Source organism: Carassius auratus, chromosome 16 (genome assembly GCF_003368295.1).
Source record: "Carassius auratus strain Wakin chromosome 16, ASM336829v1, whole genome shotgun sequence".
Classification (NCBI taxonomy): domain Eukaryota; kingdom Metazoa; phylum Chordata; class Actinopteri; order Cypriniformes; family Cyprinidae; genus Carassius; species Carassius auratus.
Window position 1 is genome coordinate 2,428,779 of NC_039258.1, and position 17,492 is coordinate 2,446,270.

The 17,492-nt window shown below is 34.8% G+C and overlaps 1 protein-coding gene across 8 annotated transcripts in view; it reads right to left on the minus strand.

Moving 5' to 3' along the window:
• The window catches only part of LOC113115736 (ras/Rap GTPase-activating protein SynGAP-like), a 103,817-nt gene extending 87,798 nt beyond the window's left edge, over window positions 1–16,019 (minus strand). For 4 of the 8 annotated variants that reach the window (XM_026283305.1, XM_026283298.1, XM_026283297.1 and 1 more), the window contains exon 1: window positions 15,711–16,018. In XM_026283305.1, the coding sequence (XP_026139090.1) occupies window positions 15,711–15,732 (22 nt within the window). In that variant the 5' untranslated portion in view covers window positions 15,733–16,018. Of the gene's footprint in view, window positions 1–6,783; window positions 6,892–15,710 lie in introns of all 8 variants that reach the window. The other 4 variants (XM_026283299.1, XM_026283303.1, XM_026283300.1 and 1 more) reach the window with 3 other exon arrangements.
• Between the last annotated feature and the right edge of the window lie 1,473 nt (window positions 16,020–17,492).

Sequence of the window (17,492 nt, forward strand, 5' to 3'; positions counted from 1 at the left end):
TACATTTGCGCATTAGGGTGAATTTAGCGTTTTCCGACATTTCAGTGTGGTTGAAAAACTTTTGGAAAAGCTTGAAAGCGCTAATGCGGTTGGAGAGCATTTTAAATGTATCCAGATTTATATAGATGTAGCCCAAGACTACAGTGTTTAAATGTGTTTAAATTGACTTCAAAACAGTCAATAATCCATAATAATGCTTAAAAAATGTCAGTCTTCTCTTGTCCTCTCACATCAAATCAACTGACAAATTTATTGTAAACCCTTTTGACTGTTTTTGCTTGTAAACAGTGCTTTATCTGTGCATATTTCTCTCCCGTGTCAGAAAACAAGAAAAAGCAATATCATGGACACTTTTAAAAGTTTAAACGCCTTAAAGATGAATTTCTTTTATATAAATCTATAGCTTTTCAATTGACAAGATGTTAATTGAAGAACTGGAGTGGTGTGGATTACTGTGATGTTTTTATCAGTTGTTTGAACTTTCATTATGATGGCACCCATTCACCGTGTTGGATCCATTGGTGAGCAAGTGATGCAATGCAAAATTTCTCCAAATCTGTCCTGATGAACAAACAAGCCCATCTACATCTTGGTTGGCCTAAAGGGTGAGTAAATTTTCAGCTAATTTAAATTTTTGGATGAACTATTCTTTGATGCCCCATGGTTAATGATTTCTGGACGACCAATTTTGGAATGAACCTTCTGAATGAACTAGGAAAGAGGCTTTGGGTTGTAAGAGTACAGTAAGCTCTTCAGTAACATTTGCTTTGTTTAACTAGAAACTGTTCTCCAAATGCATCTGTTTCAGCCCATGCACCACCTCTGACATCGCAGACACAAACGCTGCAGGTGCCTCTTCTTGTTCTCCATCACAAGTGCTGGGTCTCATTGGCTAGCACACTTCTGATAGGGTGTTACTATTCTTTTGTGGTCTGTGGGTGCTGATGTGTCCCGTGCACATGAGGAAGAGGCTGAGGATGGGTCAGTCTCACATTGTCATTACACAGCCCAACAGGAGAAACACTGATTATTCACATCGCTACATTCCAAATAGAGCTAAAAATAAATCACACAGTATCTCCAGATGCCTCAGGCATGCACAAAAAAGAGAGTAGAACCAAGTTTCAGAATCATATCTGTGTTGCATTAGTAGATGTCAATAGTGTGTTTTACAGTAGGCTGAAAGTTCATGTTTTGATGCATGCACAAAAGCATTTCTGTGTTCCTACTGTGATGGACATGTGACCTTACATCCTAATGGACTTTGAAAGGCAGGAATGTGTCATCCAGCAGTAGCAGGAATCGAATGGTATTTCTTAGAGGATGCTCTGGAGATGTATATATTGTCTTTGTCTCTGATGTTTCTCCTGAAGCTCATTTGGAGATATATAAATATCAATACAAATAGGCAATAAGTTTCCGATTAAGATTTTTGACAGAAAATCTGAGCAAACACCGAGAAAAGAAACTGCTAAAAGTAAATAATCTTTAAACAATCTCTCCAAAAGCCCACCATCCAAAGCTATCTCAGCCAATCAGATGCCAGCAATCATGATAAATGACTGACGGCTTGAGAATGTTCCTAATTGGCTAGCTTTCAGAAAGGCTAAAATAGCACATCTTTTGTTGTTTATGGTTCACACCATGGTTAGCTCCTTCTGGCTGATGCTATAACTACACGATCCTGAGACAAAAAAAAATGTTCCTTGATTTTGGTTGTATTTCAGTTAACTCTTAAAAGCCAGACCAACATTTTTTCCAACATTTGCTTTTGACGTCACAGCTCAGATGACTGATTCAAATCTTTAGTGGTTCCCATTAGCAAAGAGAGCAGATCTCACGTAACTTCGGGGGTCCTGCACTAAGTTCTATTAGGGTGAAAGGGAATGCTAACAGACATCCTTGTCTAGAAAAGCCACAAAACTGTCATTTGTTACATTGTTTTTTGGCAAACGTCTGAGTTGTCTAATCTCATTGCTCTCTAGGAGAAAGAGCTGAGATATGCAAGAGATTTAAGCGTGGTTTTCCTTTGCTAATTCCCACTGCACACTAGATTTCTATAAAGAGAGGCAGCACTGATCACTGGAAGCTCCTGAAGCAGCGTTCACATCTACCTGCTCGTCTCCTCGCCGCATCCTCCACACGGCGTCACTGTAGCTTGCACTTTACAGCTCCCGCCCCCCTAATCTACATACAGGAAACAAGGTTACTGCCCAAGAGATGTCACTTCCGAAACACCCACTCTCTCTCTCTCTCTCTCTCGTTCTCACCCACACACCCCCAGCTTATTGCCATGACGACCGGGAAAAGAATAGAATATAAGTGAGTGTTAAAGAGACAGATGATCAGAGAGAGAGGGGGAACGAGAGAGGTATGGAAGACACGGATAGAACTGAACGAAAGAGAGAGAGAGAGAGTGCAAAAACGTGTGGGAGAGAGAAAAGAGAGACCATTTCTTGTTCCCATAGCAACTTAGCCATCCATGAAATACTCTGTTTCTCTTTCTCTCTCTCTCTTCCGTCTTTCGCTCTCTCCATTCGCTATGTATAGCTCATAGTATGTATATGACATCAGAGATCTGATGAGTGAATGAGAAGATGTGGAAATCTGAGGATGATGGTTTATGAGCTCAGTTTTGATGGAAACTGTCGCAGCACAAGCAAATAAAGTTATTTGTAAATCAGGGCCATCGAGATTTGAACTGAAGTGACAGATACAGTACAGAATTGTAACTCAGAATTTAATGTAAGGAAGCAAAATGAAATGAAAATAATATCGGTGAAGTGTAGTTTTTAGTAACACTTCTACTTCTTTAGTATCACTTCTACTTTGTAAAATGCAGTACAATATATACAGGTTTTATTAAATATTAACTTTAATTTTAATAATATTAAAGTTATTTTTAAAAAGGCTTCATTTATATATATGGTTAAGGTTATTTGAAAACTATGTGAAGAATATATTGTGCAAAATGTACAATTGTTACTGAACTTGATTTAGAGAATTAGGTCCCTTGAATAAGAAATGAAGGATTCAATTGTTATAATTACATCATAATCACAATTTTACAATGCTATTGGTAACTTACAACTTTTGCTTATGAATGATGGTACATACATTCTGCTCAGTGTTAGTATAAGCCTAAAACAGCCATATCAACCAATGCAATAAATGAAAACATCAACAAGGGCACATTTAATATAAATACTATCAATTGAAATTAATAATTGTGATTGCAGTAAGTAAATCAACAAATATGAGTATTGTCATAATCATGCAGCCCTATATCAGACAAAAAGAACGAGCTAAAAAATGAGATCCAACTTTCCAACAAACTCCCTGGCAGCCTCCTTTCTCACAGCCCCCCTCCATCTTTAATCCATCTGTCTCTCAGCCTCCACTCAATCTCTGTCTCTCTCTTTTGGAAGCTCATAAAAATTTAAAGTGAGACAGCATTCACAAAAAGGGAGACAAATGATATTAGATATTACAAAACACTTCTAAATTCATTGCTCACCAAAGCTGCATCTATTTGATAAAAAAAGCAGTAATTTTGAAATATTTAAAATAAGTGTTTCTATTTGAATATATTTTAATATGTAATTTATTTCTGTATGGAATACAGGCTGTATTTCCAGCATCATTACTCCAGTCTTCAGTGTCACATGATCCCTCTGAAACATTTTAATGTGTTGATTTTTTGCTAAATAAATACTTGTCAATGTTGTGCTACTTAATATTATTTGTGGAGACTGCGATCCTGGATTCTTTAATATATATAGAAAGTTCAAAGGAACAGCATTTATTTAAAAATAATATTTTTTTGTATTATACATTATAAATTAAGTTGAACGCATTCTTGTTCAATAAAAGTATTTATTATTATTATTTTTTTAATCATCTTACAGACAGAAAATGCTAAAATGTGACCTTGGGGCACAGAACCAGTCTTAAGTCGCTGGGGTATATTTTTAGCAATAGCCAAAAATACATTGTATGGCTCAAAATTATAGATGTTTCTCTTATGGCGAAAATCATTAGGATATTAAGTAAAGATCATGTTCCATGAAGATAATTTGTACATTTCCTACCGTAAATATATCAGAACTTAATTTTTGATTAGTAATATGCATTGCTAAGAATTTGGACAACTTCAAAGGTGACTTTCTCAGTAATCTTTTTTTTTTTTTTTTTGCACGCTCAGATTCCAGATTTCAAATAGTTGTATCTCGGCCAAAAATTGTCGGATCCTAATATATATATATATAATTTTTTTTTTTTCAATGTTCAATGGCCACTAGCAACCATTTGGTTACCAACATTCTTCAAATTATTTTTTTAAGTAGAAGTATGAAATTTGTTCAGGTCTGAAACTTTTTAGGTGAACTATCCCTTTAAGACGACAACTGAACTCCACTCGCTGAATTATACAGTATATTGAACAAGATAAAGCCATGTGACAACAATGCAGCATACAAATGTCTGAAACATTAATCGTTGTATATTTCACATACAATTTATTTTTTAATACAGCACATTTAGTAAGCTTGCATCCCATTCTGAACACAGCCCGTCCTGTCCTCCTGGATCTATTTTACATTTACCTCCAGAGAAACTGTCAAAACAAGTACGAGGTGCAGCACTGCCTCAATGAAGTTTGAATATTTGCATTGTACCGTATTTTCCTTTCACTGGAATATTCCACATGCTGAATAAATCACTGACAGTCTGGGGCAACAATATTTCCCATCTGTGTCTGCATAAACACATGACACAGCCATCATTCATGTGTGTGTGTGTGTGTGCGCGCGCACTTTCTTGCATTGCTCCTTAGTGCATTGCTTTATATGTCTTGATGCGTGTGGGGCGCTCCACTGAGAGAAAACGGGTCGTGATTTGGGTCCTGAGAGATGAAGCATAATTATAGTGATCTGTCCTCAATCCAGAGATAGACTGAGAACTGTGTCATTGAATTATTACCCTGAGGCCTGTCGCTAACATTCATACCTGGGCTACCATCGCAGCGCAGACGCACGCAAAACATTTGTGCTGGCACACGGACAGAACTTTTTTGAGAAGCAACAGAAGGGAGAACAGCAGATTAAACCTGCTAGTCATTCCTGTAACACTGCTAAAATGCTAGAAGAAATCAACTCTATTATTAATATGTAAATTAAGATTCAAAAGTTTGGGGTCAGTAAGATTTTATGATGGTTTTGTAAGTAGTCTCTTATTGTCTCCAAAACTGCATTTATTTTATCAAAAAAAAAAAAAAGGGAAATTTTATTATAATTCTAAACAACTATTTTCTATTTGAATATACAGCATTTTAAAATGTCATTCATTCCTGTGATTCAAAGCTGAATTTTCAGCATTACTCCAGTCTTCAGTGTCACCTTATCAGTGTCACAAATCATGCCAATTTGCTTCTCAAGAAACATTTATTATTATTATTATTAATAATATTGAAAGCATTTGTCTTTCTTAATATTTTTTTCAGGATTCTTTGGTGAATAGAAAGTTAAAAAGAACAGCATTTATTTATATTTTATTTATTATTTATAAATAAAAAATATTCGAAACATTATACATCTCTCACTTTTGATCAACTGACCTATTGTTAAGCCCCTCCCTGGAATGCAGATGAGCCAATGGCAATTGAGTGTCAGTTGCACAGGGACTGGAACTCAAGTTTCAGCGCCAAAGAGAAACATTGGTATATCTGAAGCTTTCATTGGTTTGATGGTTTATGCTACAAAAATGGTAAACCGATGTGTCCAGGTACCCTGATAGGATTCCATTTCCTAAACCCCACCAAAACAGAGCACAATGTCCATAAGCATTCAACCACAATCCCGCCGAAGACGAAAATGTTCATTTTATGGTTGTCAAACTCTCATTAAAAAACAATTTTCATCCGCTCAAGCAGACATTAATAACATCTTGTGCTTCAGCAAGGTATATCTCTAGCTTAAACTAGCTAACGTTAAAGTTAGTGACGGTACAAACCTAAGTAGCGAACTCTTCTCATGTCATCCCACAGTGTAAGTCACAAACACATAAACAAAGCTTTACATTGCAGTGCCTCTCCATATTAAACTGCTTATTTGTAAATGTATTTAATCTTACACTGTGGTAAGATGAACAGTGCTGATCTGGGATGTTGTTATTGCGATCGTGGCGACCCTAACATGAGGCTTCTCCCACTTTGCAATGCAGATCTGTATTTTACATATTTATTTTAAAATCTGTTATATATCCCTCCATGTCATATTTAAGTCCAACTTAAATATTTATCAAAAACATATTGGGACAAGGTTTTCACACTGACAGCTGTCATTGTAAGACAATTAGCAACTCTGCTTGTTTGTCTGAGTGAGCGACAGTAACTAAGGGGGGATTACCGATAAGTCAACTGACAGTATTCTTGCTGAATAAAATTATTAATTTCTTTAATGGAAAATTACAGACCTCAGATTTCTTATAAGCTTACTTGACAATAATTTGATGTTTTGTTCTGCAACTTAAACTGCACATACCCATACCAAAAATGTGAATTTTGAAGCAGTTTTTCTTCGATATCTCATGTCTTCTTACTTAAAAATGTCATTTTACTAGCCATTTCTTTGTAATTATTTGCAAATTACTGTTTCAAAGTAAATACCACACCACTTTTTTTCAGTGTATAATGAAGAGACTCAGTTGAGGTCCAGTGAGGACAATATACAGCACAGACACAGGCACGTGCTGGCCCACTTTTCATGCAACACAGCGTGTGTTTACCTGCCTGATCTGTGTGTCAGTGTGTGCCGGCCCGTCCCGGTCACACCTTCGGTCCCAGACAGAGATGAGCAGGTGGCCTATACAGCAGAAGCCTGGAAGCTCACTGATCTACAGACCGAGGACATAGAGTACAGCAGATTATGAGCATAAAATGCAGCCAGAGAGCGTGAAACACAGTTAAACCGAGTGCGAAGGGCAGAGAAGGGAGAAAAAAGAGGGTTTATTAGGGACAGCATGTGTGTGGAGGATGTTATTGCATAGAAGTAACGTAACGCAGACATCCTCTCCGGCTAAACCTAGGTCATCCCGCAAAAGGGCCGTAAGCCAGAGTGAAAATGAACCCTGAGACGTGCAGAAGACAGCTTACAGCTACACAACTCTGATGCGCTGTCAGTGGGGAGCGGACACAGGCTGATATTAAAATTCACACAACAACAGACTCCTTCATCAAACTCATTTCTAAAGCTCACCTTCAAGAGCTGCTTATCCCACAAAGACTTCAGCAGCTCCATGTGGGAAGCGTTTTAAAGACTAAACAAAAAAAGTGCTTCTCATACATGGATTTGTAAAGAAGCAACAACACTTTTGAACCCATAACCTTATTCTGATGGCAACACTTCATATATATGTGCATTTAGGGATGTGCAAAACTTAGTTTTTATAATTGAATAGTCTGTGGGTTGTCTGAATGACTAGTCAACCAATCAGCAAGCTGTGTATAATTAAGCTGGTTTCTGGTTTACCTGACTCCAATCAGACAGGTTTCTCATGAGTTGGTCACATAAGAAGTGTTCTTGTGTTCAGAAACAACTGGATGGGTTTCAGAATAAAAGAATAAACTAAAATTAGTTCAATAAACAATTAGTCTAAGGTTTTGAAATTCCTGGAGCCAAATATCATGGTTCTACAGGAAATGTCTCTGATAATACTCTAATAATAAAAGAAATCAATAACTGTTACAATATTTTTTCAGAAATCATCATAATGAATATTTTTTGTTTATAGACAGACGGACATTATTTTAACCCTATAAGTAAAAAACAAATCTGCTTATAGTTAATGCATATACAGTTAATAAATTTATACAGTTTAGAGTGTATATCTAAAATTATAGAACATATTATATAATTAAAATATAATTAATTAATAATACTTACTGTCTTTCTCAACTAGTATAAATAGGTCTTAAAATACATATCTACTTTTATATTTATTTTATGTAGGGGAACCATTAGATGCTCCTTGGATCCAAAACGTGTGAAAATCCCAGGACTACTCAGCCAGTTTGTGAACCCAGTTTCACACAGTGCAGCTTCCACTTGAGGGAGGGATGTCATCAAGTTACATGATAAGCAAGAGCACAAGCACAACCTCAAGGGTTACTGCCACGTTGAGTTGCACTAACTGGAACAGACACATGCCCTCCACTGTAACTCTCTTCAATCTCAAACCCACAGCTTTTGAGAGAAGGCCACTAAACAGTCATAAGCACCGCTGCCAGATGCTGTTACCATTATCTCAAACCAGCTTTAATGTGAAAACATTTGAATGTCAGTGAATAATGACTGAACATTTGGACTAGTATTTTATAGTTTCAGAAGACTTTAAATATAACTTTAAAGCATGTTTTACGAGCAAAACTGATTATTGATCATTTAAATGAAAAAAAGCTGAAAATATGAATGAAAATCTAACAAGAAATTGTCAATATCAAATAATTTTTACATGCAGAGCTGCAGTCATGCAATAGCATAATCTGTGCAAAGAGCCCCAGTGCTTTACTAATGGATCTTGCACGCTTGTTATCTTTCCTGAACTCAATAACAGGCATCACATTAGTTATTTTAAACACTTAATTTTTATGCATGCATTATTTAAAGAAACATTTCATGGAAACAAACTCAAACTTTCTACCTTGTGGTTGAAATGCACTTAAACAACAAAACAAATTATTTGGATATTACTGATCTTGGTAACTGCAAAAAAAAAAAAACATGTTTGACTGAACTGTCTTTTTAAATAGAGTCTTTATAAAAAAAAAAAAAGAAAAGAAAAAAAAAAAGAAACGGCTACAGATTTGATTAATTCCTTAAGATAATATTTAAAGGATAATGAATGTTTCTAATATCTTTCCACTCCCAGTGCACCTTAGTGTTTTGATGAAAATATGGAAATTTGACATGAATTAGAGCCATGCGAGTCTTCTTCTAAAATAAATTCAGCTCTGTGGATACAGCACTCCATCACTGCACTAATGTAGCCCTGTACTATTAATGCACAATTCCCATGAGCTTGATTTAATCAGATCTCATAAAAACACACAGTCTTCAAGATTAAAAGCATCCCTATTATTATCGATTATACTTAGGGTTAGGGATTTGAACAAACTCTTGACACAAAGTAATAAACTTTAGAAACTTGCTGCAGATAATGATACCTTAATAAATTATAATAAAATTAAATAAATAAAATATAATAATAAATAATAAATCATCTTATATAATATTTGTATAATTTTCTTTGTATTCAGTAAAATTACAACATAAATGCAGTTAAGTGTTTTTATAAAATCACATTTGTGCTTTATTTTATTGATAGCCATATTTTTCACAGTAATGATTTAATGACAACCAAAATAATTAATACTTTTAATTTCTTAATAATCCTAATAAGTTATTCTTATTTTTAATTTTTTCAAGCAGTGAATGGTAATTAAAATCTCTCTTCAGCTTTATACTAACAGCACATAAATATCTTCCCCTAAACAATATTTTAATAATTACCTTTTGCTTTAGTACAACATAAATGCAACACACACACACACACACACACACACACACACACACACACACATTTATATATATATATATATATATATATATATATATATATATATATATATATATATATATAGTTTTAACAGTATTTTTAACTAAAAAAAAATCTATTTTTATTTCTAAGCAGTCTATAAATTAATTTGAATGGAAATGAAAATGTTTTTCTTCGGGTAAATAAATATCTAATAGTACTGAAAATATTTACAGATCATATTTCTTTAGCCTTTAGTACAAAACACAATGTTAATTATAATAAATACAATTATTTCATATTTAAATGTTGTCTTTAAAACATCAAACCTACTATTTCTTCACATGGCATAAGTAAGTCTTTAAATATACATATTTGTATTTTATGAAAGATGAATGCGTTCTTTTACCTATTCATCAAAACACGCTTCATAGCATGCACATATTAATTCACATACATTAAACGGTTTCATTAGCAGTCCATCATTGCTGTAATGAAATGTTTCTGTAGCAAGGTCTATTGGCTCTGTACTGGCCTGGCTATGTGTATGTGTAGAGTTGATTACAGTCAATTACAGTAAGCTTCATTCTCTATCACTGCATCAGTAAGTGAGAGCGTGAGCCGTGGAGTCCTGAAACAGGCAGTCTGCCACACTCCACCTACCTACTGCATCTGTCATCTGTCTCTGTGTGCTAATACTCCTCATCACTGGAGCTAAGACTGCAAAAAATGAATGATTTACACAGTATCTGCTGCTCTGAAATCCTTCGGATGCAACAAAAAATGAAGTATTTGGACACTTAAAATGCCTGAATGTCAGTGAATTAGATATAAACCAAGTCATGCATGAGCTTTACTCAGAAAATTAACATATTTGTAATTAAAGGTTTTGCATTATATCATAGCTGGTAACATTTGCATTCACATACTTGCAGGGTGAGTGGATTAGGCCATACACTGTATCTGAAAGGAAGTGGAAAAGCGTGCGAAAAACCTGTGTTTAAAAAGCTAAATGCTAGCGTGACACTATAGCTCAGCTGATTCTACAATAGCTTTCCCCAAAAAACTGTTTTTTTGTTTTTTTTGCTTTTCACAAATGTTGAATGCAGTGTTCGGAAATCCTACTGAATCAGTTTCTTTCAGATGATTCATCTAAATAAAAGATCCAGTGATCAAATAAGACTGCTCCATCTTTGGAAGCTAAATACTAAATGCGACTTTATATCTCACAATATTTTTAATCAAAGTGTGTAATTCTAAATGTATATCTATCATTTTTGTGTTTAAATCTATCAAACAATTGTGAGGAAAAAAGTCTGAATTGTGCGATATAAATTCTGAACTTTAAGAAAAAGTCACAATTAACCGTTTTATGTGTATTGCATGGTGAAAAATAAGCTTCCATCTGCATCTTCTTTTATATAAATCATTAATAAAATGATACTGTTTGTCACTACATGTGTTCATCTTGGTTATTCTGTATTCTAATTTTAGCAGTTACTTTGTAAAATGAAGTTCAATATAAAGGTAGTTCTTTTTGTGCCAAATGAATTAAATAGTATAATTTGATTTAAATGCAAATATAAAGATATTGCTCCCTTTTCTCAGAAAATTTACATTTTTGCAACTACAGTACTGCATTAAGCAGAGGCATTTGCATTCACATACAGTAATTGCATGCTGTATGTTTTCGGTTTAACAACCTGTCAGAAAGCAGTGGAAAAAGTGTGAAAGTCTAAACTTGAATCTAAAAAACTCAACTCTAAATTGTGACCGGATGGTCCGTTCATCTTCAGTAAAAGTTGCTGAGGCACAGCTGTAGTTTAACAGTGTCAGCTGGCTGATGCTCTCAGTATAAGAGCTTTAAATATAACTCTCACTGATGATCGTCTCGAGTGAGAACTAACGCATGGGCTCGCATCTGCTGGCTTCACACGGCACAAATAGCTCCTCTGTGTAAGGTGTCACCGTGTAGGTTTCATATTACCCTGTATTAATTTCTACGCAATTATATCATAAGCTGCTACATCGGCATGAAATTTAACACAGAGGAAAAGTTCAAATCCCTTGCAGGCTACTTAATGGAAAAAAGTTCAAGGTATTACTCATAGCAGGCCTACATTATGTAAAGAACAGTGTGAAGAACTAAAAGCAGTGAGGCTACTACAGACATTTTTCAATAGCATGACTATTATATAGTGAAAGGTTTGTTGGGTTCTTCTATGGTAACATTGTGAAAATAACCTTTTGGAACCTTTACTTTTAAGAAAGTAGCTTATCTGGTTTCCCAATAATTTAGTTTTGCTATAAACATGCTAGATTTCCCACAAGTATGTCACATATGCAGCTTTAGAAAATCGGATTGCGTTTAGTAAATCAGTTTAAGGCGGTTCTCCGAAATAAGTGATTCACTGCATCATCTCTTGTGAAGTGAAATATATGCCAAAATGATACTGTTTGTCACTATGTGTTATATAAAATCATGTGTTCTAATTCTAGCAGTAACACTCTTAAAAATAAAGGTTAGTTCTTGGCATTTATGGTTCCATGAACATCCAGACTTTCCACTGGAATTTATTTTTTTTTAATATTAAGATGTTCTTCACATTAGAAAAAAAAGGACTTCCTCTTTGAGGAACCCGAAATGGCCCTTCTATATTGCATTTATTTAAAAGAGTGACCTTTCCTGTATTAAACTAAAGTTTAGTCTGTATTAAATTAGTACAATGTACAGTTTCAAAATAGCTTCCTTAACGCTGGTATAGAGGGGGGACGTGTGATAACAGTGGCATCTGATTCATTGAGAAACATTGCTGACAGGGAATTTACAGGAGTAAAAAGCATCTGGATGCAGCTCAGTTATTTGCTTAACTGCATTAAAACAATGCAAACACTAGGTTTTTACATTTTCTGAACAGAACGTGAGTGGTGCTTACCAATGCAAAAGTCACGCCGCAATGCTAGGCTGTTGTGGGTGGCTGCCACCTCACTTCTATGCAGTTGCTAACATGTTCTGCGTGTTTTTAGCACATTACTATATGGTTGCACCCCCTCTATGGTATTCTAGGTTCTGCCTGTGAGTGATCGCACGTCACAAAAGTAATAGCACACCTCTTTTCAACAACCTCACGATCACAGGAAGAGTTACTCACCGAAGTTTAATAAGGCTAGGGGTTTGTCCAAATCCCTAACCCTGAGTATGAGCAGCAATAAAAATGATGCTTGCCTTAGCAAAAAACACTTATTAGCATGTTTCGTTCACTGCATTCGTTCTCATTACAATGTGCAGAGCACTGATAATGTCGTTTCTTGCAGATTAAAATAACACTAATTCAACAAATAATGTTTAGGCATATACTGTACAGTCGTTTTTTGATAGAAGTCTCTTATTCTCACCAAGACTGGATTTATTTGATGAAAATACAGAAGAGCACTAATATAGTAGAATATTATTACAATTTAATATAACTATATTTTTATACAATCTTCAGTGTCACATGATCCTTCAGAAATCCTTCTAATTTGCTGATTTGCTGCTGAAGCAACATTTTTGATTATCATTAATGTTGAAAAACAGCTGTGCTGCTTAATATATATTTTTTTTATGATTAAAAACATTAAAAACATAAACAAAATAGAAACCTGATTTATTATTGTCTTTATTTTAATTCATTTAATGCATTATTGTTGCATAAAAACATTCTCTATAAATGATTATGATAAAATCTTACTATCCCAAACATTTAAGCAGTCGTGTATGTTTACTATAAAGTCCTTTGGTAAAAAATGAAAATGGCTGTGGAATGCAGTATCATTGGATCTATTATACCTATTAAGGCTTTTTTTGGCCCTAAATGACACTCTGGCAACATGAATAGTTAAAACCAATCAAAATAGGGAGATCATAATTTCAACAGAAGCCTGTTGATGTCCTGTAGACTAAACATTTGAGCATAATTAAGTTACTATAAGGCTGACTTTATAATAAGGAAACCTTTGCTTGATTCTTGCAGGCTTCTTATGTGGACCTTATGTGAATATTAAAAGCCCAGAGTACAGTGAACTTGATATATTCTGCACTTCTGCGGTCAAAGTGAGTCAAAAGCTCTGTTCCAAAAATAATGAACTACCTCTACATTATAAGTCACCATCCTGATACATTTTGATGCTTTTATTGTACTTCTTTATTCAGTACTGAAGAATAACGCAGAATCGAATTGGAATAGACTATTTACCTTGATATTTTTGTGTACTGTGTATCTTTGTGCTTAATGTATTGCCGTATCAGCTTAGCAACATGCTAATGCCAAATTCTATGAAAATCATATTAGTAAATATTAGTAAAGCTGAAACAGTCCTGAAGGAGAAATCAAAGAGCTTGAAATGCCAATAATAATAAGCTCTGCCTCCGCTGTGTTTATTCATGAGGTCTCAGCCCAATATCATGCTAATGAGAATACAAATACACAAGTAAAGGTTTGTTGAACTTTGACTAGTCCCACTCAATACCTGATATAAATTACACCAAACTGGAAAGAACATCCTCAATCCTTCAAACACCATGACTTATGGATGTAAAGGATTTAAAATATAGTAAGGGATAGTGCACATGTGGTGAACTGGTGTTCATTCTTCCTCTTTTACAGAATCCATGATTATCTTTACAGCAAAATAGACTATGGCTACATTGTCCATGACATGCAGTGACACACTTCAATATGTCTGTGGACATTAATAACAGACAGCAGAAATATTAAAGTCAGCGCTATAGTAGCCTATTTAACATTCTCAGACTGTTTGGACAGTTAGCCTATGTTACCTTAAATTTTAATAAGATGACACTGATCATTTTAATAGTCTACTTTTATAAGGTTAGACACACTATATTGAATTTAACACTGCTGAAAAAGAGGCTGTGATGGATTAATCTTTACAATGGCACTCTGTAAAGGCTCTAAATCACGTGATTTTTACAACTCGTAACTTTCTAAACATTTTATGGAGTTTTTGTCTACTTAAAGTTTAATTTTTATTATTATTATTTTTTCGTTAAGACATTGCGTCAGTTGAACAATCGCTGTTGTCAAACGTCAGTAACCCACGGAACGCTCCTACAGCCTCGTTTTCATTTCTGCCAAAAATTGTAATATGGCGCGACTAAAGAATATTGCAGAAAGTGTTCCAACAACTCTAAAACAATTATTCTACCAAATGGAACAAAAATTAAGAAAAGAAAAAAAACATTAGGGAAGTTTCTTTGCCAAAGAACATTAAAAACAAATTATGTGGAAATCAGCCATATGTATTCTTAAAATCACTTTCAGGCTTTGACTTTGAACCGACAGAGGTCAGTCGCAACTTGTCAATCCAGTTAGTCATCTTTCCCTTTTTCATCACATATAGTGTAGCTAAGTGTTCAAAGCGACCATTCATGCTGCTAAAAACATCATGCAATAGCATAACCTGCTGCGCCCATATAGGCTACAAAAGCTGAACTTATTCAGCAAAATATTAAGTTCTCTCCTCATAAAATACCAGAATGCAAAACCGCTTAAGCGACTATTAATATTAAATGAATTAAAAATGACGAATGAATAATCAGCGCCCCTCTCTAATGTGTATTAAAAGCTATACACTATTTTAAAAACTATTAAGTGGCTGTTGAAGTATTGATGCGCCTTCTATTGCGGCTTGATCACAAATGCACCGTTCCAAACGGAAGCAATGACTTTAAACTCATTCCTCCGAAAGCGGTGACATCTCCCACTCAGCTACTTCACAAAACTCAGAGCACAGACACAAAGTGTCTCCAAATGTATCAGAAGCATCTGAGCCATTTCACGCGCACAATTCGAGATAATTCCTCTAACCAGCGAGCTTCCATGCAGTGGGGTGCACTTGCAACAGAGACCCTGCACGGTTTGCAGGTACTTAAACAGATTGTAAAACGCCATGAGGGGGCAGAAGGGTCTCTTTCCCCTCACGAGCACACAGAAACTGCCTAAAATGACAGCAGTCCTCCACCTGCATCAGCAGCATCAGTGGTAGGTTACTCTAGCGCAGGAGGACACTGAGGGAGGAACACGGGGGATGCAGCAGAGATCCATCAGTCCTCTTACCTTGAAAGGGAACATATGACATGTTCCAACGGCATTGAACGTATTCTCCAAGTCTCTTCAATCTCTCGACATGTAGAAATATCCTTCAGCGCTCATAAGAAGCGATAAACCCCTTGTGCTCATGGACTGCGTCGACGTTGGAGCGATATTCCCGTGATGCGAATGGAAAAACCGAAACAAAATCATCGTCCATGGTCGACGAGAGCCATTGGGATGATTACAGCCCGCGTAAAACAAGAGTGATGAGGAAGAGGAGAACGAAGGGAGAGAGAGAGAGAGAGAGAGACGGAGAGAGAAGGGGGCGGTGAAGGGAGCGTGCGCGCGCGCGCGACTGTGTGCGTTAACCAGTGTAGATCGATCTAAATGCACTGTGTGTGTGTGTGTGTGTGTGTGCGTGCCTGTTAATGTGATGTGATATAATTCCCCTATAGAGTTACATGACTATAAAATACCAAGGAATATTAATATAGTATGGTATTTCTGTGATGCCATCGCTCTTGATTCTAGTTACACAATAAGTGGAAAATTCATCTGAACCTCCATGTGAAACTTTAACCTCAAATAGGCTACTAACTTTTTTTTTTAACCAAACTCAAATTACAGACTAGCTAAATATTATTATATAATAATAATAAAGCAGCCATGATTCCTCAATTTTCCTCAATTCCTTAATTTTACTTTAAGGTGATCAGCCTCATGATTTTTTCGTGGTAGACGAAAAATGTACAAAATAATAGTGGAGGAGACATTATCCATTATCTGATAGAATATTACAGAAGGGAGGGATCTTCTGACTCAAGAACACCTTAGTGACCAGCCACAAAAAACAACATGCAACCAACCACAGTGTTGGTGGGTTTTATATGAAAAAGAATCACTCAAATTATTTAGAAATTGTAAAATAAGAAATTGTCAAAACGCTAATAAACCAGGGGGTTCAAACTGGGATCTGTTAAAAAGGGTTGAAAAAAATAAATGAGTGTAATAAAAGTAAAAACGATTTCATAAAAATAAATAAATTACAATTTTATGATGAAATAAATTAAAATATAAGGTAATAAACAAATAAATTAAAAAACGAATACATAATACATCTAACAGTACTGTATTATGATGAGTACAAAACATATAGGCCTAATTAATAATTACTTTTTTTTTACAGTATAAATATCTTCATGCAAATATAATGATTTTAGGGTGCAGCCTCTCATGATCATATTTGCGGAGTTGCAACTGAATACTGCTGTTAAAAGCATTTTTTATGGAAAAACTTAATTTAGCCAATCAGAAGACTTTGAGTCACTCTCTGCCTGTCAATCATTTTCAATTATGTCAATTATATATATTATGTATTCAATTAATTATATATTCAATTATGTCAATTATATATATATATATATATATATATATATATATATATATATATATATATATATATATATATATATATAAAGCAAAAATGTCCTCTAGCTTGCTCTATTATTTTTCTATTCTATCTTTTTGCTTTTTATTTATTAAATAAATAAAAAACTTGCTACCTACTGCGTTAAGCCAACTGAGACTTGTTATAGCACTTTTATATCATTGCTCTTTTGTTAATTTTGATTGCTTCCATTGTCTTCATTTGCAAGTCGCTTTGGATAAAAGAGCGTCTGCTAAATGACTAAATGTATGGTGTGTGTGTGTGTGTGTTAACAAGGACAAAGGTGTTGTACTGCCAGCTTATTTCATTTAAATTGTAATTTATTTTCAGTTATATCTAAACATAATTAAAGTAGCAAA